Source organism: Mus caroli, unplaced genomic scaffold (genome assembly GCF_978045245.1).
Source record: "Mus caroli unplaced genomic scaffold, Mus_caroli_1 scaffold_18, whole genome shotgun sequence".
NCBI lineage: Eukaryota > Metazoa > Chordata > Mammalia > Rodentia > Muridae > Mus > Mus caroli.
Genome location: NW_028227273.1, coordinates 66172380 through 66199746, shown reverse-complemented (window position 1 = coordinate 66199746; position 27367 = coordinate 66172380). Strand labels below are relative to the sequence as shown.

The window sequence follows — 27367 nt, the reverse complement described above, 5'->3', positions numbered from 1 at the left end:
GGGATAGCATTTGGATGTTTATGGTGCTGCAGCCCAGAGCTGGAGACCAGGTATATCGGATGGAGTGCTGAGGCAGAGAGATGCGTTAACAAGGTCTCCCTGTGTCTCCCTCTCCAGGAGACGAGCTCACCAAGCTCGGAGAGGAAGATGAACAGGGTTGGTGCCGCGGGCGGCTGGACAGCGGACAGCTGGGCCTCTATCCTGCCAACTACGTTGAGGCTATATAGCTACCTTGCCCACCCGACTCCTCTCAGTCCTTGTCCACCGCCTTCCACCTTCCCCTCCCCCTCGCCATAGAGTTCCAGACATATTTTCCGATCAAGCTTTTATTTTTTTAAAAGTCAAAACAGAACAAAAAAAAAAAAAAAAGAAGAAATATGAAGAGACAGCGTTTGCAGCCTACCTGGAGGCCGGGGGGTGGGGCTTAGGGTGATGGCCTCCCCCACAGCGTGGGCAAGGATCTTGGGACTTAACCCAATGTCACATCTGGTCTACAGAGTCCACCAAAGAGTCTCCTGAGTCTTGAGGGAGATCTTCTGGATCCTTCTACCCTGTCTGGCTTTCCTGTCCCACCACGGCTGCCAGCAGCTGCCCATGCCACCTGAGCCTGGCTTCCTAAACTCTCCTGTCCCCCTTCAATGCCCCCTTCTCTTAAAGGGCCCCCAATCTTTAGTCTTCCACTCTGCCCTGGGGGTGCTCTTCTCTTCCCAGCCCCATCCTAGTGAGGCTGGGGGAGAAGGCTGCAGAGGGGAGGGTAGTGTCTCTTCACTTCCCCAGACATGAAGGCAGGTGAGTGGGAGGGAGTCATGGCCTCCCTGGCATACAGGAGAGGAAGAAGGAGAACAGACCATCTGACCAGGCTGTGCCAACACTCCCAATGCCAAGCCCATTTTTTGGGATGAAAACCCTAGCTGGGCCTGTGGGCAGAGGGCTCCTCCTCAGAGCCAGTGAGCATTTGCAGAGACCCTGCCTGTCTCCTAAGTCCTTGGCAATGGGCAAAGCCTCTTCCTTGGAAAGCCCAGGGCAAAGCCAGAAACAGTAGCAACCTCCTCTCTTACCCTGGGGAGGAGGCATTTGGCCACCCATCCCCCTCCCTTCATGGTCATTCAGAAACGCCACAGCCCCTCCCATCCCCAATCACTGTGTCAGCTTCAGCCTTTGTGAAACCCATCTACAAGGCTCTCACCTGGCCAACCTAGGAGATTCAGGGGCTCGGGGAGCCTCCACCTTGGCACTGTAAGGGAAGCCAGCAGCTCAGGCTGGTGTGAGGAAGGAACTCTGGATGGTCACTGTATCTTTCTTCCTTGACCTTTTAGTCCCCAACATCCCCTCTGAATGCTGGCAGCACCCCCACCCCACCCCCACACACTCCCATTTCTCTAAGCCCGAGTCTTCGTTAAAGGACTCTGGGGGTGGGAGGGGACACAGGGCCCTTGTGGTTGGGAAGCAGGTGGCAGGCTCTCCCTTGAGAGGATGGGGTGGGAAACAAAACAGGTCAACTAAGACCTCTTACGGTGGAAAGTGGTCAGAGGCTGTTTCTCTGGACCTTTGGGAACACAGATTTGAGAAAGTCTCATATTCACAGCTGGTGTCCGCTAGGCCTCTGGCCTCCGGACACCCTCTGCCTTGTGAATCAGGTGACCTTTTGGGCCTCCAGGGAAAGAACAGGACCACCATCCATGTTCTCTGGGACCCTTTAGCTCTCTGCTGCTTCTCCTGACACTCAGGTCATGGACCCAAGCATTGGGGTCCTGACCACCCCCCTTCTCTTGACTAGGCTGCAGCAGGGCCTTCTGTTGGGTCAGTCCTCCCTCAGGGCCAGGAGCAGGAACATGGCACCCAAGAGACAGGGCTGTAAGCACCCACTTCCCTGTCACTGTTTGCCCTAGGGGCTTCAGCTGCAGCCCAGGTTGGGCCCTGGAGCCCTCAGAACCGGAAGCAGGATTCAAACCTCCCCTTCTCCACAGCTCCCCCTGCCTCCCCAGATGGCAGGCATCCCCCCAGCTCTTACCTTCACCCTCATCTCAGAAAGACAAGAAGCCGCCATGTTTGCACCTTGGGGCCTGGGCTTCCCCCTCTCTGTATCAGCGGCTTCCCAGCACCTGGGGAGGGGCTGTGGCCCTGACCAGACCCCAGGCCCACCCCACACAGTATACTAGCTGCCCACTCTGGGGCATGAACTGGAAAATCCATCCCTTTTGAACAACCACCTTCAGTAACCCCCCATCTGGGACCAGACTTGGTCCTCAAGTTATTCAGCACCCCCAGTGCAGGAGGGTCCTCCCCCCCTGGAAGTCCCTAGAGCCCGAGCCCGGAGCAGAGCCCCACCTGTGATTCCTGGTGTTAGGGCGCCTCAAACCTTGGGCTGGACCACACCCCTTCTCGCCGTTTCCACACCCTTACCTGTACTCCCCAGTGCTCCCCAGGGGCCCCTTGATGCTGCACGGGACCCTGCAGGGCTCGGTCAGTGATGTGTTTTGTCCCCAGTTAACCGCCATCCTGTGACCTGGTTCCAGGAGGAGCTCAGGTCACCCCCACCACCGCCGCCACCGCGTCTGCCGCCCTAGGCTTTCAGACATCATTAGTTCCGACACTTGTGAAACTCTGAGACGTGCCGTGGTCTCAGCAATGCACCTGTTTTATACATGATTGTGTAATTTAAAGGTATATAAATACAAATATATATATTATATCTATATCAGTTGTGACCGTACGGCTGTCGATAAAACAGAATTCTGTCACCCTGGCTGGACTTGTCACCGGAGTCATTCTCAGTTCGGGGGGGGGGGTGCTTGGAAGTGTCTTCAGAATGAAGATGTCTGTCCTGGAGTGGGCACCGGACAAGGCTGAGTGCTGACCAAGCTGGGCAGTTGAGGGCACAGGTCCTACCTGAGGGACGCCACTGAGGTTCTAGCCTCAGATACAATATGCGACTCTCATAGCATTGACCAGGAGAGTCAGACGTTTAAAACCCCAGACTCCTGGTTCTAAGACTGGATGTTTGGCCCATTGGTAGCACTCTTGTCTAATGGGTGAGGAAGTTGTGTTTCCATACCCGGCACAGCAACCAGCCAATAAATAAATAGCCAAACTCACAGTCCAAGGGTGAACTTGATCTTTAGATAGTTCTGAGTTTTAAAGCAGAATTCTAAAAAGCCATTGCTCAGGCCTCCTGAGGAGAACACTGGATCTTCCCGGCTCTCCTGGAGTTTACCCACGCTGTGAACACGTGTCCTCGAAGGCCCCCTGGGAGTATCTGTGCTGGCAAGCTAGAGCTCAGCTCCCCACGCCCTGCCGGGCCCAGGTCGGGAACTCTGATGCCCACTTACACCTCAGCTAGGTCTTTTCTGAGACCCGAGGCCCCCTCCCAGTGGCTGTGGGGTGTCTCGAAAGTTCCTCTGACCCTGGCGCTGTGCGTGCACACTTACACAGCCCCTCCGCCATCACTTTCCCGTACCCTAGGTGCAAACGGTGAGAGGGGAAGCTGGGATAGCCGTCCATCTGCCTTGATACCCTTAAGCCTATCCATGTTCGTAGCCCACTCTTATCCAAACAGGACTGCTCTCTCTTACTTATTTCATTATCTCCCTTCATCTTGAAAAACAATTTATTTACATTTCTGTTTTGTTTTATTTTGTTTTTTTGGTTTTTCGAGACAGGGTCCTGGCTGTCCTGGAACTCACTTTGTAGACCAGGCTGGCCTCGAACTCAGAAATCCATCTGCCTCTGCCTCCCAAGTGCTGGGATTAAAGGCGTGCTCCACCACCGCCCGGCTTTTTTTTTTTTTTTAAAGATTTATTTATTTATTATATGTAAGTACACTGTAGCTGTCTTCAGACACTCCTGAAGAGAGCATCAGATCTCATATGGTTGCTGGGATTTGAACTCTGGACCTTCGGAAGAGCAGTCGGTGCTCTTACTCACTGAGCCATCTCTCCAGCCCCTTACATTTCTATATAATGTGTGTGAGGGTTTGAGACGAACAACAGCCAAGAGCAGGTTTGAGCATGCGCACACGTGCCTCCACCCAGACCCGCACAGGAGGTCAGAGGGCAACCTTGTGCTTCCTGGTATGAACCAGCCTCCCTTCCTTCTCCCTCCTCCTCTCTTCCCTCCCCCTTCCTTCCTTTCCTTCCTCTATCTCTCTCTCTCATTCCTTTCTTTTTCTTGTCTTTGCTTTGCTCAAATTAGAGTCTTGGGCTGTAGAGACAGCTCAGCAGTTAAGGGTACCAGCTACTCTAGCAGAGGACTCAGGTTCAATTCTCAACAACCACATGTCTGCTTACAACCTTCTGTGACTCCAGTTCCAGGGAATCCAACACTCTCTTCTGACCTCTGTGGGCGTATCGTACATGTGGTATACAGGCATATACGCATACCCAAAGTAAATCTAAAATAAAATAATAATAAAAACAAAAGTCTCGTGCAGCTGACCTCGAAATGGCTGTGTAGCTGAGGGTGATCTCCTGCCTCCAGTTCCCAAATATTAGCATTACAGATTTAGGTCTTTTTGCCCAGCCCAGGATCTTAGAGTCCAAAGGTGGTGGCCTCTTAGTCACATAGGCTGTTCCAGTTTGTTTGGGGGAGCCCTGAAATGAAACTTCCAAAAAGGAGTCAGGAAATGTCTATGCCAGGAGAGGTTTTGGTAGGGATGTGTCAACAGAGAGGAGAAGCCGTGGTTTGATGCCAGCTTGCAAGCTGTCACTGGGTGGATGTGGCCTTTGGAATGTTCCTCGGTGGAAGCTGCCCTTCTGGTCTCCCACACCTCCCCTCTGTGGAGCTGTTTTTTCTCCCCAACCTAAGCATTCGATCCCCTTTCCCTTGTGAGAATTCCCCAGCCCTGCCTGAACTCTGAGCCTGGCCCAGGCACAGCTGGGACATCCAAGTGGGTTGACTTAAGGGATTCCCGAGGGACAGGATGGGCTGGCTAGAAACAAAACCAGTTTAACAGAGCTGAGCCTGCCTCTGGCCAGGGTCCCAGACTGCTTCTTGCCTGGGTATAGGAGACAGCTGGGACCTAGCAAGACAGCAGTCTGGGTAGAGCCCCCACCCCACCCCCAGTCCAGTCCCAGATGACAGATGCCAAGGCACTGTTTGCTAGTTGTCAGGAGTAAACATTCTTCAGGAGACAATAAAAAGTGCTGGGGGCAGAAGGTAGGGGTGCAGGGTGCCTTTAACCCTCTGTGGTCCAGGCAGGTGTGGCAGCACTCCGGGGGTAGAGGCAGGCAGATCTCTGAGTTCCAGGCCAGCTCTGTCTACTGAGTGAGTTCTAGGACAGTCAGTGCTACACAGAGAAACCCTATCTCAAATAAAACAAAAACAAAACAAAACAACAAAGCAATAACACACACACACCCGGGGTGTTCTGGGTGATGCTGGCTCCCTGTCCTTTTTCCTAGAAGTCTGGCCTCAGAACGGATGAGCTGTGGGGTAAGAGATGCTGAACCATTTGGGAAGGAAAGGTAGGGCGAATCCTGTCCCTGGGGCAGGATGGGTGAGTTCCTGGTCCTGCCATCCATAGCGGTTTGACTGTGAGCTAAGTGGTCAGCCATTCCGGACCTCTGAGGCAACACGTGCTGAACAGGGTGGTGGCCCTGATTTCATGATTTTGTTGAGGTCAACGACAAAGGGCAGAGGGCTGGCCCTAGCAAGTCCTCAGGATGCTTGATTAGGGTAAATAAACCCGGGAAGTGTGGCACAGCTGTGTTGGGCTGGAGAATGGGCAAGCTGTCTGGGAGCTCCACACTCAGGCTCATACTGCTCCTCACACTCCAGCAGCTCTTGTGCCCAGGTGAGGGACTCACAAGTCTACGAATAGACCTTGTGAAGTCTTGGGGGTTGGGGAGAGGGAGACAGAAACTGTAAATTCTTAGAGCCTTACAACGCCACTGTCCCAAAGCTATGAATCACCCACTATCTCCCACAATCCACTGCGTGGTTCAGCTTTCTTAGATAGCTAAGCAAATCCTCTTGCAGGAGAGCCAGACCCCTGGCATACCTGGGCACACGTGGGCACACATGCCAGCAAGTGCTGTCCTCTCACAGAGCAGACACAGAGGCTGCCTTCCTTACTTTGGGTCTGTGTATGGATGCTTGCTCTTCAGCCTGGCCCACCTCCTATGTCAGCCATGGCTGGTGAGGAGGATGAAGCGTCTATCTAGACTATCCACTTTGTCCTGGAGAACCCTCTGCCTCTTCCATGACATCTACCAGACAGCTCCTGTTTCCTCTCAGGCTTGGCTCCATGTCACTTCCCTGGGTAGGCTTCCCTGGGTAGCCACCACCCTAAGCACTTGGAACCCCAGCCACCCTTGACTGCTGCTGGCTTCCAGGCTGTGCCATGCATAGCCAGACACTGGAGGACCTAACAGTTATCTTATGTCTTTATTATCCATCCCCAGGGCACCCCTGGCTTCCCAACGCAGGGTGCAGACATCTCTTAGCACCATGCCAGATATGGTACAAGATTGTGGCAGGAGCAGAGACCAGTGACATCACTGTCCAGTGAGCTGACTTGGTCCAGTCCCTGTGTGCTGTAGGTGGTTCCCCCAGGAATTCCACAGTCCAAGCCTGGCTCAGGGAGTTCTCCGTTTGTGAACAGTCCTAGCTCCCTCGATCTTCCTGGGGCCCATGTATGACCTGAAGAGGGACCCAGAGAGCTCATGTGTATCCCTAAATCAGTGGCTGTCTATCTGGGACCTTGGGTTCTGGGATACCAGCAGCCCCTGAATTCAGAGTGAGCAGAGAGGACCAGGCCATCCAGAGAGTGGCTGCCTGGGGCAGGTTGTAGGCCTCTGGTCTCTGTGGCTCTCAGACTGGATGCACAAACTGGTAGACGAGGCGCTGAGAGATGTCGGGTTTGCGAATGATGCCCTTCTTGTAATACTGGCGGATAGAGCGGCTTAGTTTATCATAGTTCATGGCTGGCCGGTTCTTGCGCACACCCCACAGTCGGGCCACCTGTGCCGAGTCCTCAATTTTGAAGATGCCTGGGGGTGGGGGGAGGAAGAAGGGAGGGTGGGAGGAGAAGAGAGAGAGTATGTGGAAGGCGTGAGAAGAAAAGAGAGGAGATCAACAGATTGGTTTTGGGGAAAGCAAAGTGGCAGATGCTGGAGCAGGCAAGGGACTTAACAAACACCTCTCTCTCTCTCTTTCTCTCTCTCTCCCCTCTCTCTCTTTCTCTCTCTCGTCTTTCTCTCTCTTTCATCTTTCTCTCTCCCTCTCTCTGTCTCTCTCTCTCTTCCTCTTTCTCTTTCTCTCCCTCTCTCTCTCTTCTCTCTCTCTCTCTCTCTCTTCTCTCTCTCTCTCTCTCTCTCTCTCTCTCTCTCGCCTTTCTGTCTTTCTCTTTCTTTCTTTCTTTCTTTCTTTCTTTCTTTCTTTCTTTCTTTCTTTCTTTCTTTCTTTCAAGACACAGTCTCTCGACATAGCCTTGGCTGTCCTGGAGTGTTGGGATTAAAGGCATGTGCCATCATGACACCTGATGTTAGCAAATATATTTGATTTAATTTTTCCTTTTTTTGTTTGTTTGTTTTTTTTTCTAGACAGGGTTTCTCTGTATAGCCCTGGCTGTCCTGGAACTCACTCTGTAAACCAGGCTGGTCTCAAACTCAGAAATTCGCCTGCTTCTGCCTCCCAAGTGGTGGGATCAAAGGTGTGCGCCACCACGCCCAGCTAATTTTTACTTTTATTACTGGTTGAAATTCTAACTTGTGTACAGTCTTATATCAAAGGCAGGTTGTGCATCTCTAATCTGAAATTCTGGATCAGAACTGTGTCAGAGTTTGGAGTTTTAGGATTTGGGAATATTTGACAAGCTTTTCTGGGCCAGACATCTACCATGGTATTCTGAAGAGTTTGTATTGGGGATCGTTTGAGAAATTGGGATTAAGGTCAGACAACCTACATTATTAACATGAAATCCAGTTGTTTTTAAACATTTTTGACTCCAGACCTAGAATGTTTAATTTTATATTTAGGGCTCACATATTTGTGTTTCTGATGGACACATGATTCTTTAGGTTGGAGCTCTTGTTAATTTTTTTATTCTCTTTTACTTTATTTGTGGTTATGTGAATGCATGTCAGCAGATAGATCCTGGATGTGCATGCATGTGGAGAGCGGAGGGCAATTTGCAAGACTCCTTTCCTTTCCATCCTCCAAGAATCGAAGTCAGCTCTTCATGCTTGCCTGTCTGTCCTCATAGAGCTGTCTCGCCGGCCCTCAAGGCACGATGTTTTCAGGGGTTTTTAAAGATGTATTTTTATTATCTCATGGGTATGAGTGTTTTGTTTGCATGTCTGTACGTGTTTGCCTGGTGCTTGCCAGGTCAAAAGATCTCTGCTGCTGGAGTCAGAGGAAGTTCTAGCAGCCACGTGGTGCTGGGAACTGAATCTTGGTCCTCTGCAAGACCAAAAATACCCTAAGAACCAAGACATCTCTCCAGTCTTGTTTGTTTGTTTGTTTTTGACAAGGTCTCTTTGTGTAGACTGGGGTGAGTGGCATAAAATTCACCGCCAGCCCCTGCCTCCCCAGCGCTGACATTAAAGCCACTATGCCCTGCTTGAAGCGGAGTGTTTTCCCACTCTCCACTAATAACCTCAAATCAGTGCTATGTTCTAGTGCTGTGTGGGGCCGATGGAGTCTCACTACCAGGGCGGAGTCTGGCGCAGAGGCCGCGGAGGACACAAACAGTACCCTAAACCTCAAAAACCTTGGTGCTGAAGGAGTGTGGATCTCTTGAGTGGCACAGTTGGCACAGGGTGAAGTCGATCTAGGCCACACCCCTACCCGATGCCCCCTTCCGGGTAGCGCCACTTTCCTACCCAGCCTCTGTTGTAGATCCACCCATGCCCCCTACTCCAGCACTGCCCATGCTCCTAGCTGGATTTCTGCCCTACAGAAACCACATGGAAACCACGCCTCCGACTAGCCCCTCCCCTCTCGGCACTCAGAGCCCCGCCCCTACAGCCCCGAGGTCCCACCCTCTCTCTCTCTAATCCCTCCTAAGAAAGGTCAAGTCTCCTGCCAACCCCTCCCCGCCCTGGTGAACAGAGCCCCAGCCGATTCTACCTTTCTCCTTGTTGAGCCAGCGGATGAAGCGGCCATAGCTGTGGGGCTTGAGCAGCAGTTCTTTGAGGAACTGCCACAGGTGGATGGGCTGCCCGGAGCACGACGAGTCCACCTCACCATCCGTCCAGCCCTCCTCGCTGGTGGAGGCTGGAAGCCAGAGCGGGCAGGGTGTATGGCACCTGCGACTATGCACTTCTCAGGGTAGCCTCCCTCAGCCCCGCCAGGCCTTCCTGCTCTGGCCCTACTCACCGCAGTAGTGAAGGGTCCCAGGCGAGGTCCTCTCCTTCATCCAGGCCGCTGTGGAACAAAGAGGGGAGGTTGGCGACCCAGCAGAGGTCCCCACCCACAGCTGGGGGGGGGGGCGACCGCTCCTCACTGTGAAATGGGGCAAGGGAGCCTTGAATCTGTGGCCTGGCAGTCTCATCAGGTCTCCAACTGCCCACTGCTTCCGCCCACCCCTAGGCCATCAGCCAGGGACAGAGTCCTTCTGCTCACGGCATAACCACTGGCACTGCAGACTGACCACTCAGAGAGTCACCTGAGGGCATCCTGTCTCCCATTCATCTCAGACCTCTAAGGGAAGGGGCCTCGACCCAATGATCAAGCACAGAATCCTCCAAAATTCCAAAGAGGAAAAAAACAAGCAAAGCAAAAGAAAAACCCCAAACCACCACCAGCATCAACAGCAAAAGACAGCAGCAGTGCTGTCGTGTGAAGCACAGGGGTGCCAGGACTCAGGGTCAGAAGTCAGGACAATCTGGGAGAGTCCCTTCTCTCCTCCCTTGCTGGTCCCAGGGATCAAACTCCAGTTCTCAGGCTTGAAGGCAGGCACCTTTATCCACTGACCTACCCTGACAGCCTTCATTATAAATAATAAAGCTAACCTGAAAACAGGTTTTCCCTTTAAAACAAAAATAAGAGCTGCACATGGGGGGGTGGGGAGGCAGAGGCAGACTGACTGATGCAAATCCAGGGCTAGCCCGGTTTACCGTGTCTCACCTGACTTCCAGATGTCCAGGTGGGCATGCAGTACATCCCCACCCAAGGGTGCACGCTGACGGAACTGTTCCTCGGACATGGCGCACAGCTCCTTACCGCCCAGCTCCTGGAAGGCCTTGCCTGCTGGAGGCAGCCGATACTGGTGTTCTGTCCATAGAAGCCACTTCTGCACGTTACCAGGGCTCCAGTCCCCAGGGTCTGGACAAGAGATACACACTAGTTCAGGGCTGCTGGTGGGCACTGCCCCAAAGGTGGCTGTCTGTGGGATGGGACACCCATGAGGTTTTGTTGCCTGGGGCCATGCACTCCTCAGGGTGGGAATGTCTAAAGCCTTGAGAAGCCCATGAAGGCACACTCCACCAAAAAGGAAGTGAGAGGGAAAGACCCTAAACCAAGCTTGTTGCCTTGGTAACCCATCACATCCCCATGTCTCTCCCGTCCCCTACTGGGCCTTTCCGGAGATCCCAGCTCTAAGGAGAACAGTTACACGCAGCCAGAAACATAAATGCTTTTTTTGCTGGACACCGCTTGCCTTCCACAGACTTCTCGAGGAGAAAACCCACCCAGGAACCCCTCCACCCTGGAATTTTAGAGACGAAGAGACTGGAGCGTGCAGGAGGAGGGGATCCAATCCTTGCCCAGTGCTTAGGAAATAGCTAGATCCTTAGCAGCTGCCCCAGCAATTATTGGGTCAGCTAAAGCTGGAGGAGGAAGTCACCAGTGATGTGGGCCCTTAGGAAAAAGCTCTCAGGGGAGCCTAGCAGGGCACAAGGCTAGAACCAGCCTGGGTCACAGTGGCAGTGTGACCGCCAGGTGAAGTCTGGTTCCAGCCAGTGTCCCAGCTTAGTGACCTGCAAGCTACACTGTTCCCACATCTCGAGGCCATTTTCTTTCTTCCCGAGGTCAATTCAATTTGTTTCTGTCCCCATTGTTCAGAGAGCACACCTGCCTCACCCTGGAGCTGGAGGAAGCACCTCTTCCTCATGGAGGAAGAGATCCCGTGGGAGAGCCTTCTGGAGTGTGGGAAAGTAGAGGAGAGGAGATGTGGGTAGGAGCTGCCTTGAATGGGGACACCACCTGGGAACATCTAGCAGACTGGTGGGGGGGGGCGCCCTCCCGGGGAACTATAGGATGGAGGCCAGGACGTCCTGGCCCACAGTAGTTTCATCTGCACTTCTGACTCCATGATACCACCCCCTCCCCAGACCAGGCACGCATGTACATGGATACACACACACACACACACACACACACACACACATCTATTCCTTGGTGTCCCTTCCTCATCAGTTGACCCCATCAGAGGGCCACATTCAGCTGCTTCTTTATGATCCAGTTGTCCCAGCTCCACACACAGAGCCTTTGTTCTGTTCATTACTTTCTCTCCCAGTCCCTGCGCTGAGAGGGCACCAAGCAGGTGAAGTCAGTCAGTGGTCGTTTATTGAGCATCTCTTATGTCCAGTGCTATCCAGTGAGGTAGGAAGAAACCAAGTCCCAGACCTCCAGAGAGCAATCATACCACAAGAACAAGAAAAAGGGGGAGGCGAGAGGTGAGCCGTGGGAGCCAATCTCAGCAGCTGATCAGAGGTCTCATGGACAGGTTGCCAACTCAGACCAGAGAATGCCAGGGAAAGGTGAAATAGGTATCTATGTGTGGGTAAGCATCTTAGATTGCAGGACTAGCAGGCGCTATGGGGAAAAGCAGGGAGACCACGTGGTTAGGATAGAGTGAGTGACAGAAGAGGGGAGCTGAGTCCCAGAGAAGGTGGGGAGCCAGATGGGAGCAGACACTGAGTGCCCTTTATCCACTAAGAGAGAGCCCCGGGGCAGGCGTGGTTAGGCATGGCCTCTGACTCCAGCTGTTGTGTGTCCTGGGCTATCCAAGGCGATCAGAGTCCATCTAGCAGATCTCCACCCTGCTTGTTTCCCCGGCAGGCGGAGGCCCCCCACCCCCACCCCCCGGGCGGAGGCCGGGACTCTCACCTGCTGTGATGTTCAGAAGCTTGCAGGCCGTCTCGATATCTTTCAGGACCTCGCCCACAACCATTGATTGCACCTGCTCTAGCGAGTGCTCATCCAACGTGCTCCCAGAGGCCTGGCTGTCAATGACAGGACACTGCTCGGGCTCCTCCGGGTGGTCCTCCCCGGCACGGGCCTCGGGGACTTTGGCGATCCAGCTGCTATCGTCAGGATACATGTTAAAGTAAGAGAGGTAGAAAGCAGACAGGCCCTGCTCAGGGGTGGCGGGCGGGCTAGGACTCCATTCCTGCTTCTCAGGGCCCATTGCTCCCGATGCTGCCTTCTCCGCCCCTGTTCGCGGTGCCACATCTGGGAACAGTAGCAGGCAACCGGGGGACACGTTGCTCAGGCCTGGGCTGGCGCTGCCCATGCTGTGGTGGAGGCTTGGGGCTGCTTCTGCAGAAATCAGAGAAGGAAAATAGGTTTGATGGCTGTCCCGGCTCTGTGGGGGACCACTAAGCTGGTTATAGGACTCGGGACTCAGCAGGCAATGGGCTGGAGAGAGGCCAGGGGGCTTCCGGGTCACTGGGCAGTGAGTGTGGCCCTGACTGGAAAAGACAATGAGGTGGATGTGTGGGCAGGTGGGAGGCACACATTTCCTTTAAAGGTCTTAGGTAGTAGGTAGCACTGGCTGGCCTGAACCATCTGGTCCTCCTGCCTCCTGCATTTCCCATCTCCAGTTACCCTGTAGGACCCACCGTGTAGCTGGCTTTTGGCACCTGGGTGGGTGCGGCAAAGGAAAAAGGCCCAGTCTGGAAAAACCCTTGGGTCTTTTCAAGGGCCACAGCTAACCTGTTGGAAAATGCCCTACAATCTAGGAAACAGCTTCCTGTTCTCTTGGACTAGCAAGACTTGATAGAATTGAGGTGAATTTTGGCTGTCCCCACCCACTGCTTGCTCAGTCCCCACCCCCTCATTGATCAGTGCACACACACACACACACACACACTTGCTCAGCACCCACCTCCTCTTGCTTAGTGCCCAGGTTTTCCCACCCTTCAGCGCTGCCCAGCAGGCCCCACAGGAGAGAGAAAGCCAAATGTGTTGCCTCTGGGTCCAGCCTTTCCTTTCAAAGAACTCCTTAAGCGACAAGGAAGAATAGGTTTGGGTGGGTGGGGTGGACAGGGGTCGGGGTTGAGTCTGGATTGATTTCAAGTCCTTTTGTGCAAACGTGTGTGTGTGTGTGTGTGTGTGTGTGTGAAAGAGAGAGTGTGCACATGCGCGCACGCTCCACGGAACCTTGGTATTTACCAAGGCAGTTTCCATAGCCTGTTTTGTCCCCACCCTGGCCTGTGCCCACACCCTATACCCCAGGTGGTGGCCCCACCCAAGGAGAGTCTTCCCCCAGTTTCCATCCCTCCTCCTCCACCCCACAATGGCCTCCTGCCCCGTCCACATCCCCAGTGGCCCCATGCCTGCCACGTTAGGACAGTCTCTGCCAGCTCCCTGGGCCCCATGCCCAGCCGCTAGCTTTTCCAAGAGGCAGGAGCACTTGATTCTCTGTGGCCTTATGTTCGCCTGGCCTCAGTCACAGGTGGGAGGGGAGACGGGTGCTGGAGTCCAGGCAATGTTGCAAGAGGGGCCATCTGGGCCAGTGGTGGCCCAGGTACTATGTAATACTTCATCCCTCCCGCATTTGCTGAGTAGGCTTCACAGCCCTGGTATCCATGCGCTCCCTAGGGAAGGCATCCCAAACCTTCTTCTTACCCCTATTTTACCAATGGGGCAGTCAAGACGTAAAGAAGTCTTCTGGACCCTTCCCCTGCAGAAACACCTGTTCCCCTTCCCAGCATCCCCTTGCTCTGCTTCCCAATGCCCAGAGCTCCCTTGACTGAATAACTATGCAGCAGACACAAAGGCTGCTCCCTGGGACCTGGTGGCTGGGCTGGGGCTGGGGGGCTGGCTGCACCTCTGGTCTCTCACGGCAGCAGCTGGACTAGGGCAGGAGAAGAGGGTGTCACAGAGAATGCAGACTCTGTCGTGCCAGGATGCCCACACATACACTGTGCCAGATGGTCATGTCAAGCTGACACAAGCTGAAGTCACTGAGAGGAGGAATCCTCAAGTGAGAAAATGCCTGTAGCCTGAAGAGATTTCTGTTTCCTTTTGTTTTTTGTTTTGGTCTTTCAAGACAGGGTTTCTTAGGGCTGGTGAGATGGCTCAGCAGTTAAGAGCACAGGCTGTTCTTCCAGAGGTCATGAGTTCAATTCCCAGCAACCACATGGTGGCTCGCAACCATCTATAGGGGGATCTGACACCCTCTTCAGGCAGGCAGATGTATATGCAGCAGAGCACTCATACATTAAATAAATAAAGTTTAAAAAAGAAAAAGAAAAAGACAGGGTTTCTCTGCGTAACAGTCCTGACTATCTTGGAACTCTCTTTGTAGACCAGGTTAACCTCGAACTCAGAGATCTGTCTGCTTCTGCCTCCTGAGTGCTGGGACTAAAGTCATCACCACCACATTTGGTTGAGTATTTTCTGAACTAGTGATTAATAGGGGAGGGCCCAGCTGATTGTGGGTGGTGCCACCCCTGGGCTAGTAGTCTTGGGTTCTGTAAGAATGCAGGCTGAGCAAGCCATGAGGAGCAAGCTGGTAAGCCGCACCCTTCCATGGTCTCTGCATCAGCTCCTGCCTCTAGGTTCCTGCCCTGTTTGAGTTTCTGTCCTGACTTTTTTGATGAACAGCTATGTGGAAGTGGAAGCCACTAAACACTCCTCTCCAAGTTGCTTTGGTCATGGTGTTTCTTCATAGCAGTAGTAACTCTAGCTAGGACAGCTAACCACAGCCTGGGCTACATGAACTCGAGTGTCTCATCTCAGAGATGCAGATGGCCAGGCTCAGGAGACTGTAACCTGGCTGTGTGTAGACTCTGTTCCTTGGACCGCCATCTTGTTAAGGCACCTGCTCTGGCCACTTTTCTCCTTTTAGGTGTCTAGGCCACCTCATGACTGGGTCCCTTCATTTTCCAAGGTTCATCTTCTTTTTTTTTTTTTTTTTTTTTTTTAAAGATTTATTTATTTATTATATGTAAGTACACTGTAGCTGTCTTCAGACACTCCAGAAGAGGGCGCCAGATCTTGTTACGGATGGTTGTGAGCCACCATGTGGTTGCTGGGATTTGAACTCTGGACCTTCGGAAGAGCAGTCGGGTGCTCTTACCCACCGAGCCATCTCACCAGCCCAAGGTTCATCTTCTACTCCTGGCTGCTCACCCCAAGCACTACCACGTTTGTCTCCTCCCATCAACCTTTTACCCGACTCCTCTGCTCAAGAACCTGGCACGCATGGCTCCCACTGCCTGCCTTGTCCGTGGGCTGGGATGTGGCTCAGTTGGTAGTGTTCGCTCAGTGTGCACACACACAGAGCCCTGGGTTTCATCCTCGGTCTTGCATAGGAGCTATGCGGTGATTAGTGGTAGGGTTTGAACCAGGACTACCAGTCAGCATGGTCTCATATCCAGGTTTTGATAACGCTGGGATTTCTTGCCTTGTTCCTTGCAGGGGGGGTGGGGGCATTATCACAGCTTTCTCCCTTGTGTTATTGTCCTCTTTCCCAAGATGCCTTTCTTCCTCATCCCAGGCTCCCTAAGCCCCACCCCAAAGATCCCTTCTGCTGTCTCCCTTTCTGATGACCCACCGGTGACTGGCAGCTTAGTCTGACTACATCCTCAAAAAGTCATCAGCCAGGGGTCTCCGAGGACGTGGGTAAGGCTGAAGCTCAGGGAGTGGCTGAGAAGGACCCAGAGACACACCGAAGAACCAGGACCTAGCCAGAGATCTCCTGACATTGAAGTCACTGCTCTGTAGTGAGCCTAAGGTCTTCAAGGACCTCGTGTGTTGGCCACAGGCCACCATCCCTGCCTCTCTCAACTGCCCAATGGCTGCAGTCTCCCGAGTGACGCCTGCGGTCTCCAAACTTCGAGCTGATCTCAGGGGTAAAGCCACATGTCTGGATTAAGGCTCAGTGGGGTCTGTCTTGCTCTTTCTTGCCCCAGCAGCCCTGGTTACCTAGACAAAAGGCTTGGTAACAGCTGGTGCAGGGCAAGCCAGGGGGCAGAGCCACATCAGAGAGTTAGTGGATAGGGCTTCATAGCTTGGAGTCAGTCTTTCAGTCCCTTCTGTCCCCCAGGGAGGTAAGTGAGCAGAGAACACAGAGGGACCAATGGTGGAGACTGGGTACAGCTGTTTCTTGATACTCTGTTCCCTCCAGGGTCACCTTTGTCTCCTGTGTCCTTTGTTTACAGCCAGCACTTCATCCTCAGCGAGTGAAGTTGCCCATGAGGCACTCATGAAATGTCTGGCAGCCGTGTGTTGTGAGCCCTGTCCTCTGTAGCCTGTGGGGTTCCTTCTTCCAGACCCCAACTTCCTAGGGATAATGGGGTAGCATATAAAATGCCTTCTTAGCTCCTGTCCCTAATCTTGAGGCCCAATCTCAGTGGCCCAGACTCCAGGGTCCAGCTTCAGACCCAGTGGAAGTAGCACCAAAGGACACCAAGTACGGGAGGGTGACAAAATCAGCTCCTGTAACCCCCACCCCGCCAGTCTCTAGTGGCCTCATGACAAAGAGGTCCGACCTTGGCTACTGGCTACTCCTAAGCCCTCCCAACCTCTGCACCCCTTAAATAGGCTAGAGACAGAGTATGGGGCAAGGCTAGACCTGGTGAAGAACCCTGCAAGAATGGGTAGGTCCGGGCTGGTGAGATGGCTCAGTGGGTAAGAGCACCCGACTGCTCTTCCAAAGGTCCAGGGTTCAAATCCCAGCAACCACATGGTGGTTCACAACCATCCGTAATGAGATCTGATGCCCTCTTCTGGAGTGTCTGAAGACAGCTACAGTGTACTTACTTATATAATAAATAAATAAATCTTAAAAAAAAAAAAGAATGGGTAGGTCCTTTCCACCTGCACCCTAATACCCACCAGCTGGTCAGCACCTTGGAGAGAGCCAGGCCAGTCTAGGTTCTAGGGAGCCCCAAGGTTACAGCTTCCTAGCCATCTCTTCAGGCCCCGCCTTCCTGGGATCCAGTAGCCTCACCCCTCACATCAGTCCTTCAGGAGAACTAGACTCAGGCCTCCTCACTCCCGGCCATTCAGTGCTCAGCCTCACTCCACAACCAACCACCTACTCCCCCAGTGTAGCCTGTGGCTGGCTTGGGCTATGCGGGACTTTGTCTTTTTAAAACAAATGAGAGAGAAGTGGGTGAGTGGGGAGACACAGCTGAGGGTCTCCAATTGTCCCCGGAATTTGTGTCCACAGGTTCTGAAAAGCTCCCCTCTGATGGCAGTTACTGCCAGCAAACCCCCAGCCTGGGTGAGCCTGGGGCTTAAAGAGAGTCTATAGCCACCCTATCAATTTTGCCTGGGTTTCAGAACTTTCCAGAAGCCACAGTTTACATATTCACTTGGTCTCCTGTGTGTGTGAGGCCCCGCCTCCCCAGGAAGCCGCTTTACTCAAGGAATTCTTGGGGTCTATGTGGCCACACCCCCGGTCCAGCAGACACACCTCCCACATCTGACCCCAGGTGCAGGATTCAATGGCCTCTCACTGTCCAGGGAGCCTAGGACAGGAGGAATGAGGAGGCGGGGACTCAAGACCCATTCCAAGACAGGAAGTACCCTTAGAGATGTGTACTCACGTGGGGCCAGGAGGCGGGCCTCTTGCTGCCCCTGAGAAGAGAACCCCCCCCCCCATCCTGACTTTTGTCACAGCCACAGCCTGAACCCCAGCTAGGAAGTTCCTTTGCGACATCTCAGCCTTGGGTGGGAGAGCCCAGGGCGGGGGAGGGTGTCTCATTGGTTTTTTGTTTTGTGCTGGGAGAGCATTGTCCCAGGGCCCCTGCAGCTGGTGATGTCACTGGCTGGCCAGGAGTGATCAGAATGAACGGTGGGAGAGCTCTAGCGGGTGGTTGGAGCCCAAGAGCGTTAAATGTCAGCAAGGGCCCAGGGCTATGGTGCCAGGATTTGCACTGAGAAGGGCGGTTCTACCTGCTCAGCTGCCTGTGGGGGCTCTGGGGCGAGGGGAACGTCCCAGGCCAGAGCTAAGCCCCGCCTCCTGGTCTGCAGCTCAAGGTTTCTTCTGGGACAGTTTGTGCTGTTTGTTAAACTGTGGTGGGTGGCCTGGCTCAAAGGGGCTGGAGTACTGAGTGGAGACATCAGCTCCCAGAGTAGTGGCGGAGCGGAGTGTGCTTGAATGTGCACCGGGAACCGGTGAAGGGGGAAACTGGAGAGAGAAGAGGAAAGGAGAGGAGGGAAGGATGAGGGGGAAAAGGCAGTGGTTCTGATCAAGTGAAAGAGGTTTGAGGGGGGACACTAGGCTCCCTCCTCCTCCCCCATCCTATCCAGGTCTATCCTGGTTACTGGCCTCCTCCACAGCTCCGTACTTTCTGTTGGGAGCCAGAGGCAGGGATTCCTGCTCAGTGTGCCCTCACAAGCCTAGGATACAAGCTGGCACATCCAACCAGCATTCAACCAACTCCTCCACAATGTCTCATTCCCGCATGTCCCCGTCACGATGCCTCCCTTGACTGAGGAGAGGATCTCTGCTAACCTTCTCGTTCAACAGACCAGGAGCTACAAATTCACCCCATCTTGCTCTGTATGCCCAGCCCGGGGTCTTCTAGCCAGCTGAAACTGACCCTTTCTGAGTTCTGCCCAGGCCACAGTAAGCCAGTCAACATAGATTTGCCTGTGTCTGTTTCCTGCCAGGCCTATCTCTTAGAAGCCACTGGACATCCATGGGGTGTAGCCCCTTTGTCTCAAGTCAGGGTGACAGGGAAGTCCCACCTGACTCACAAGGTCCTTTGGAGCATAGGTGACAGGTAAAACTTGCATGAACAGAGTGTTCATCTCTGGGCATTCAACATACCTGGACAACTCACAGCCTGGCTCCCAGACCCATCCCTGCTCCTCCTCAGCCTCCCAGTCCTGTATGCTGGGACGGGATGGGGTGCTCCTCCTGAGGCAGGAGAAGCTCAGCTTACCAGAACTGTCCACATGTTGGGCAGTACCTGCTTGCTGTGCCCTCTACCTGAGGGGAGGGGGGTGAGGGGGGGAGATCCCTGGGCCCTGTTTACCTTGTTACTCAGGGGAACAGCTGGTATGGAGTGCTTCACCTTTATTGGGGGTTGTCTGGAAGCTGTTTGTTTGGGGATGGGGGTGGGGACAGGAAATGAGCTGAGTCTGTCTTAGCCAGGGAGAAGGGGTCAGCTATGGAGGGCTGTGCCTGCATCGGGGCTTCCGAATCCTTCTGGGAGTGGAGGCAGGGAGGTCTGCCCCTGCCCCCATAGCTCAGGCAGCTTCAGGAGCGCCCACCCTATCATCCCTCCCCACTCCCCTTGCATCTTTCCTCACTACAGGAATCTGACAAGCCTTGGAAATGAGAGCCTTGGTGGCTAGTGCCTTTACTCAGCAGGTGAAGGCAGTTGTCACCAAGCCTGAGCCTGGGCTCAGTGCCCAAGACACACATGAGAGAAAGCAAGGAACAGCAACTGGGCATGTTCAGGGGGCAGAGGCAGGTGGGTCTCCGAAGGACTCCAGGCAACAAGCTGTCCTCTAACCTCTACATAAACAGCCCTAGCCCTGCACACACACTCTCAATACAGACTTCTTTTGTTTTGTTTTTTTGTTTTTTTGAGACAGGGTTTCTCTGTAGCCCTGGCTGTCCTGGAACTCACTTTGTAGACCAGGCTGGCCTCGAACTCAGAAATCTGCTTGCCTCTGCCTCCCAAGTGCTGGGATTAAAGGCGTGCACCACCACGCCCGGCTTGATGCAGATTTTAAAGACCCAAATAAGCAGAAATGGTCCCTTCTGGGTAAGGGATAATGTGAATTTAAGACCAGCATGGACCATGAGACTAAGTGCTGGGCCTCAGACACCTCAGAGACACACAACCTGTCTCAAAGGCCAGCCACTATGGCATACACCTTTAATCCCAGCAACCAAGAGAGTCAGACAGATCTGCGAGCTGGAGACTAGCCTGGTTTACATAATGAGCTAGAGGCCAGTCTGGTCTACATAGTGAATAAGACCATTCTCTGAATAAACACCCCCCCCAAAATAGAAAATAGACAAAATAAAAATAGACAAAAGAGGGGCTGGTGAGATGGCTCAGTGGGTAAGAGCACCCTACTGCTCTTCCGAAGGTCCAGAGTTCAAATCCCAGCAACCACATGGTGGCTCACAACCATCCGTAATGAGACCTGATGCCCTCTTCTGGTGTGTCTGAAGACAACTACAGTGTACTTACATATAATAATAAATAAATAAATCTTTAAAAAAAAATAGAGAAAAGAAGAGAACTGAGTGCCTCATGACACCACCCCATACATATACACACACAAACACACACACACACACACATACACACGTACACATATATACATACACACATATATACACACATATACACAAGAACACATGTATACACATACACACATATACACATACAAACACACACACACATACACACACATACATACACATACACACATTCACACACATACACACACACATTCACACACACATATACATACACATACACACACATTCACACACATACATACACACATACATACACACATATGCACATACACACACACACACATACATTCACACACATACACACATATTCACACACACATGGTTTTCTTTGTGTGTCCAGACAAAAGCTATGGCCCCTCTTGCTTTCCCAGTGCCTAGGTTTACTCTATGGTGTCCCCCTCCAGACTGCTAGTCTGTTCCACCCTGCTCTGCCACTTTCCTGGGCTCTCCACCTGTCTCTCTTGCTTTTGTCCATGTCGTGAGCCCCTGTCTGTCCACGGCAGCCAAGCTCCTTCCCTCCGGCAGAGCAGCCCAGGTGGCAGTGGCCTGTGGTCTGCCCAGGTTTCACCCTCAGGGCAGAGCTGACCTGGCCCTGGGGGAGCTAGTTAGACATCCACATGGCTATTTCTCCCTCAACCTGTGTAGGAAGGGCTCTGTGCCGGGCCCACGGACATGGGACCCCCAGAAAGAAGGGGTGTCCCATAGGCTCTGGATCTGACCCAACAAGGGATCTGGCAGCATATGGAAAGAACAGGACTCAAGTGTCAGGGTTCCTGGTGTCGGGAACACAAGCTTGCAAAGCACGTCTCCACTCTGTGTCAGCCTCCCACAGGTGACAGGGAACCCCACGGAAGGGCGTGCTGGCTCCTACCACACTCACCCGTTAGCCACCTGCTGTCAGAAGAGTCGTCCTCGTCCTCGGCAGAGCTAACCTCAGGGAACAGGAGGAGGCAGTGGGCAGGCAGCTTAGGGTCACTGCTGGGTCTCAGGCAGACATCAATGGGGCCAGCAGGGCTGGGGACAGAGGTGGCTCTTGGGTGGGCCACCAGGGCCTCTCGCCCCTTGAGTGTGAGTCTGAGGCCTCAGGCCTGCAGGTCTATAGGCAGGCCCCTGTCAGAAGCTCAGGGCCACCTGCTGGCACCATGACAAGGCCCAAGCTGGGGGTTCTCACCGGGGCAGCAGCGGGCTGGGATGCTAGGTGTGGGAGGCAGAGCAGACGGATGGACGGAAGGCAGAGGGACTGCAGGAATGTGCTGGAAGGAAGTCAGGGGTAAGATGCAGAGTTAGCTCGCCAGCTTTCCCATTATAAGTAATCCTTCCTTATTTACCTGAACAAATACGACGCTCCTTCCCTGCCTACCTCAGACCGCAGGCAGCTCCTGGTTAACCCTTGAGGGCCTTGCCTCCTGAGGGAAGGAGGACTTGGGCCCTCCCTCCTTTAAATGACCATTGCCAGCATGCTCACAAGGCATAAAGAACACGTCAATGAGACCAGGATCTGGAATCAGAGAGATCATCCTGGGACGGGACCAAATTAGCAGTAGCAGTGACAGTTCAGGGCCACTCGCTCCTGTGGAGATCAAGACAGGCCAAGGGAGTCAGTGAGGCTTCCTGGAGGTGGTGCAGGGGAATCAATCAGTGAGGGTTTCCTGGAGGTGGTGCAGGGGAATCAATCAGTGAGGGCTTCCTGGAGGTGGTGCAGGGGAATCAGTGAGGGCTTCCTGGAGGTGGCATTGTCCATTGGCCCAGGTCCCCAGGCTCCTTCACGTACTCAAGAAGCAACACACAGAATGCTCTGGCTTCTTCTCAGGTCCCAGGGCAGAGCTGAATGCACCCTGACAAAATCACCCCAGAATGCAGCTCTTGTCCTGTCAGCTGAATCACGGGGTCTCACCATGTAGTCTGGGATGGCCCAGAAGGCATAGAGCCCCACTTGCCTCTGCCTTCCTAAGTGCTGGGATTACAGATAGGTGTCACCACACCTGACTATCATACGTTTTAATTTTTTTTTGGTTTTTCAAGACAGGGTTTCTCTGTATAGCCCTGGCTGTCCTGGAACTCACTCTGTAGACCAGGCTGGCCTCGAACTCAGAAATCCGCCTGCCTCTGCCTCCCGAGTGCTGGGATTAAAGGCGTGCGCCACCACGCCCGGCTTACGTTTTAAATTTTAAAAAGTATTTTAGTGTGTATGTGTGTGTGTGTGTGTGTTTCAGAAGAGAAGGCATTGGATTCCCCGGAAGTGGAATTATAGGCAGTTGTGAGCTGCCTTGTGGGTGCTGGGAACCGAACCTTGGTCCTCTGCAAGAGCAGCCAGAGCTCTTAACTGCTGAGTTCTCTCTCCAGCCTCCTAAGTGTTCACTGCAGCCTTCTAACTCCAAAAGTAATCACGTGACCTCCCATAGCCTGGGCTTGGGGAAAGCTGCCTGACCTTCAGGGTTATCCTCTTACCTTGACCCACATTAATATCTTCCAACAGCAGGCTGGGCTGACTACGCAGCCCAGGACACATCTGTTGCATTCACTAGTCATTTGATGAAGAGTTTTCAGACTCAGCCTATGAGAAAAGCAGCAGAGATGCTGTGAGGCAGTAATTCAGTTTAGAAATGGCGGCAACTAACCACTTGATCCCTAGAACATTGGTCCTCCAAGGCCAGGAAGCAAAAGGCTTCTATGTTTCCCATGATCCTTCACCGTCCTGTCCCCTGCTCTACATACTCTCTTGTCTCCACTCTCCCAGACAATGGTGTTCCCAGTTCAGTGCTCTGATACATCAGTACTCAGCTGCTGCCCAAATGTGCCTTCCTGGATGTGTGCTAGGGAAAGCTAGTGGCCCCAGGCTTATTCCCTTCCTTTTCTGAATAAACAGTTCTGGGCTGCTTTTGATGTCTGTTTTGAGAGGCTAGGGATAAAAGCTGGAGCTTACTGCATGTTCCAAAGTGTCCTCAAATAGAGCTTGTGTGTACACACCCCGCCTCCCTAGCTGGTGATTTTTAGCTGGGAGTGAATACTATCCAGACTCCCTTGCAGCTAGGTACGATCATGATGCCAGGGGTGCCAGGGACTCTTCTATCTTGATCGCCCAGTGTGATGTCCAGGCACCTACTTTGGGTTTAATACATCCAAAAATACATGCAGGGATGTGGCTCAGTTGGGCTCCCTTTTAAAAAAAAAAAAAAAAAAAAGATTTATTTATTATTATATGTAAGTACACTGTAGCTAGCTGTCTTCAGACACACCTGAAGAGGGAGTCAGATCTCATTACGGATGGTTGTGAGCCACCATGTGGTTGCTGGGATTTGAACTCAGGACCTTCAGAAGAGCAGTCAGTGCTCTTAACTGCTGAGCCAACTCTCCAGTCCCCTCAGTTGGGGTCCCTTAACATGAGTGGGTATTCAGGAGATGGAGTAGTCCGAGGTCAACCTTGCCTACATATCCAGGTGAAGGCCAGCCTGAACTACATAAAACCCTGTTTTAAAGGACCCCATTCCGGTGGTGACGCACACCTTTAATCCCAGCACTCGGGAGGCAGAGGCAGGTGGATTTCTGAGTTCGAGGCCAGCCTGGTCTACAGAGTGAGTTCCAGGACAGCCAGGGCTATACAAAGAAACCCTGTCTCCAAAAAAAAAAAAAAAAAAAAAAAAACCCAAAAAAACCAAAAAAACAAAAAACAAAACAAAAACAACAAAAAAAAGGACCCCATTCATTTTGAGTCACTGGGAAACAGAAATCAATGATCACTGCCCCGCCCCCTAAAGCAGGACACTCAATCTTCTTTCCCCTCCAGGAAAGACAGTGCTATGCCCACTTCTTAGGAACACTTAAAATGTCAATCAAGGACACGGCTATGGTAGATTCAAACTCAAATGCTCAGTTTCCTGACCATCCGTGGCCCTCCACCCACTGGGATCTATTCTCAGGTCCCTTTCCTGGGCCTTTGAGGGCATCAGGCCTCCTGGCCCTGCTCACTGAGACAGGCCCCTCTCTGACCTTTGGCCACTGCAGCAGAGGAACCATGGTGTTAGAGCCTACCCTCTCTGTCCATCCCTCGAGGCTGCTAGAGGTCATACTTGATCCTTCTACCCCTGCACATGTAGGACCCAGGATGTCCTGCTGAGGGACTGTCTTGGAACTATTATTCAGTCCCCTGAAGGCACTGTGAGCCTTCATGATATTGAAGAACAAGGGGCTGGAGAGATGGCTTAGCGGTTAAGACACAGCCTGCTCTTCCAGAGGTCCTGAATTTAATTCCCAGCAACCACATTGTGGTTCACAACCATCTGTAATGGGATCCAATGCCCTCTTTTGGGGTGTCTGAAGACAGCTACAGTGTACTCACAAACATAAAATAGATAAATTAAAAAAAAATCAAGAAGAACAGAGACAAATGAAAGGTACACTCCTTGATTTTTGTTTTTGTGAGATGCGGGTGGCAGATCTCATTGTGCAGCTGGTTTGCCTGAAACCCTATGTAGACCAGGCTGCCCTCAAACTCACAGAGATCTGCTTGCTCCTGCCTCCTGAGTGCTGAGATTAAAGGCATGCACTAGAATTCCTGGTTTATTATTACAATTGTGTGTGTGCACTCCCATGTGTGTGTGTTTGTGTGTATGGGGGGGGGGAGTTTCAAGAGGAGACCCACATGTGCCATGGAACATGTGTGAAAGTCGGTGGGAACCTGTCCTCTCCTTCCACTGTGTGGGAGCCTGGGACTTACTCTGAGCCACCACAAGCCCTCTTCATTCTATTTTGTTGTTTTTGGGTTTTGTCTGTCTGTTTTGCTTTGTTTGTTTGAGGCAGGGATTCTCTGTGAAGCCCCGGCTGTCCTAGAACTCTTCCCAGCATATCCACCTGCTGCTGACTCCCCTCGGGCAGCTGGAGCATCATCAAACCCAGGATGGCAAGGTCTAGGGCAGCTGGCTGGCATACCCTCCTCACCGTGACACTCTGGCTGCCAGCCAGCCAGGAATGGAGGTCCAGAGCTGGTGTCAGCAATGCTGCTCAAATGGTGGTGGGTCCCAGGTGCTCTGTGAGTGAAGGTTGTGTACACATCGGGGGGGGGGGGGTCTGCCTGTCTGTCTGAGGACAGCTGTCTTCCTGGCTTGTTTTCTGTCTTATCTCATAGAATTTCATCGCTTCTATGTTTGGTTTTCTGAGGAACTTCAGGTTGTGATAACCTGGGTTTATTCCAACCCCTGAGGGATGGGATTGCCACATCCCCCAGTCCCAGGCTCTGGTTTCAGGAAGGCAGAACACTGGAGGTGTGGGGCTCCTTCTGTTGACATGTGAGGAGCCCAAGGTCTTTACCTGGTTGGGATCATGAGGGAAGACAGGATGATTGATGATTGGGAAGCCTAGTTGAGACTCTAGACACTATCCAGTGGATGCAGGAGATACAGATATCCTGGGCCCAGAGAGGCTGGGCAATAGGCCCAAGAACGCACAGAGAGCCTGAGATCTGAACCCAGACCCTAGCTTGTGCTCCCAGGAGTGCTGACTCAGCACATCAGGCAACTGATGCCAGTAAGCCTGTCACACGGGGTGTGTGTGTGTGTGTGTGTGTGTATGTGTGTGTGTGTGTGTGTGTGTGTGTGTGTGTCACTGTTCATGTGGCTCATTCACAGGTGCCAGACAGAGGTTACTGGCTGGCCCAGGGTCAAGGCTGAGAAGTGGCAGGGCAAGCCTTAGGCTGTGCCTGGGTAGGGGACCGGGAATGGCCCGGAAAGTAGCTGTTTTAGTACCTGGGGCACGTCCCCTCCCGTCCTAGGTATGCTGGTCCCTTGCTTATTCCAGATTGCCATGTGTTCCTCTATGCCTGGCCTAGCAGCAAAGTCTGTCTGTGTTTGCCTCAGAGGGCACAAAACAGTCTCCAGCAACTGGTTCAAGGGTAGCCACTTTGGGGACTCCTGGTTCTGTGACCAATTACAAGACACCATAATGCCTGTCCTTGTCCTGTCCAGGATCCAGGTCCCTAGGCCCATCATCTTTCTAACACGTGGACACCCTTCTTCAGTCTTCAAGCGCACCTTGAGACATCCCATGGGACGGCTACTGTTCCCTGCGTCTAGGCTTGGCCACCCACCCTGTGCTTTGTGAGTCTTCTCCCACACAACCAGTAGCACTGCCAATTTCACCTAAGGCATCTGACAGGGTGATCCTCAGGGGTCCTCGCCCAGCAAGCCTGCAGCCAGAGATGAGCTCTAAGCCAAGGGAAGCTTGTGGACCTGTTGGGACTGGGGGTAGACAAACAGGGCATTTGCACACATGTGCATACAGACACACGGACAGCATCCTTGTCTCCTGGCAACCCGTGTTAGGAAGCACAGCTGCCCCAGACCTGACTTGGTCCTCCATGAATCTCTTCACTCCACACATGGCATGGAGCTCCCTCAGTCCAGGCATTGCCTCCAGGTCCTGGCTGCTCACAGGCACTGCCTCCAGGTCCTGGATGCTCACAGCAAAGAAGAATATCCACAAGGAGTTTTGTTTGTGCCTGAATATGTGGGGTAGGCGAGCCAGGGAGTATAGGGCTGAGGAGGTAGGGACCTGCTTGGGTCTCTGAGCATCCAAGGGTTAGTCAGCATTTGCAGGTGACTTCAAGCACCCAAATGGGGAAGACAGGGTGAGAGCTCATTGTACCACTTTGAAGCCCCGGCCACTGGTGCACCAGGCTGTCCAGGCTTGACCATGGCTGTGGGCTAGCTGCTGCATCAATACCTCTGAGCACTTAGATAAGCATCTTCAACAGTCTCCAGAGTCCCTTTGAAGTGATGTTACTGTCACAGGCTTCCTATTGATCTTCAGAGAGGAAACTGAGACAGGGAGCTGGGTAGCTAAGAGGTGGGGAGGCTGGCATGGAACAGAGCCAACTCTTAGCCACCTCCAGGGCCTCCCTGCTTGGGATGGGTATCAGTTGCTCCTCCTTCCCTGCCCCAGCACCAGGCCTCCGCAGGGGGCGGA

The 27367-nt window shown here is 53.0% G+C and overlaps 2 protein-coding genes across 3 annotated transcripts in view; one reads left to right on the top strand and one right to left on the bottom strand.

Annotated features, from left to right (window-relative positions):
• Pacsin1 (protein kinase C and casein kinase substrate in neurons 1) overlaps positions 1 to 2738 on the top strand; it is a 51583-nt gene extending 48845 nt beyond the window's left edge. For both annotated transcript variants that reach the window (XM_021186397.3, XM_029471649.2), the window contains exon 10: positions 118 to 2738. In XM_021186397.3, coding sequence (XP_021042056.1) covers positions 118 to 227 — 110 coding nt within the window. In that variant the 3' untranslated portion in view covers positions 228 to 2738. The remainder of the gene's footprint in view (positions 1 to 117) is intronic.
• A 3677-nt stretch (positions 2739 to 6415) lies between these two features.
• Positions 6416 to 21610, bottom strand: Spdef (SAM pointed domain containing ETS transcription factor). The gene is made up of 6 exons (XM_021150024.2): positions 21291 to 21610; positions 12052 to 12483; positions 10069 to 10266; positions 9319 to 9366; positions 9070 to 9216; positions 6416 to 6989 (listed from the first exon to the last, which is right to left on the bottom strand). The coding sequence occupies exons 2-6, from the start codon at positions 12455 to 12457 to the stop codon at positions 6811 to 6813; spliced, it is 978 nt and encodes a 325-aa protein (XP_021005683.1). The 5' UTR covers positions 12458 to 12483; positions 21291 to 21610; the 3' UTR covers positions 6416 to 6810.
• Between the last annotated feature and the right edge of the window lie 5757 nt (positions 21611 to 27367).

Coding starts and splice junctions, on each gene's coding strand:
- Spdef (XM_021150024.2), bottom strand. CDS start 12,457: ATGGGCAGCGCCAGCCCAGGCCTGAGCAACGTGTCCCCCGGTTGCCTG. Junction 9,367..10,068: donor CCTGGACATCTGGAAGTCAG/GTGAGACACGGT, acceptor TTTGTTCCACAG/CGGCCTGGATGAAGGAGAGG. Junction 9,217..9,318: donor TGGGACCCTTCACTACTGCG/GTGAGTAGGGCC, acceptor TCTGGCTTCCAG/CCTCCACCAGCGAGGAGGGC.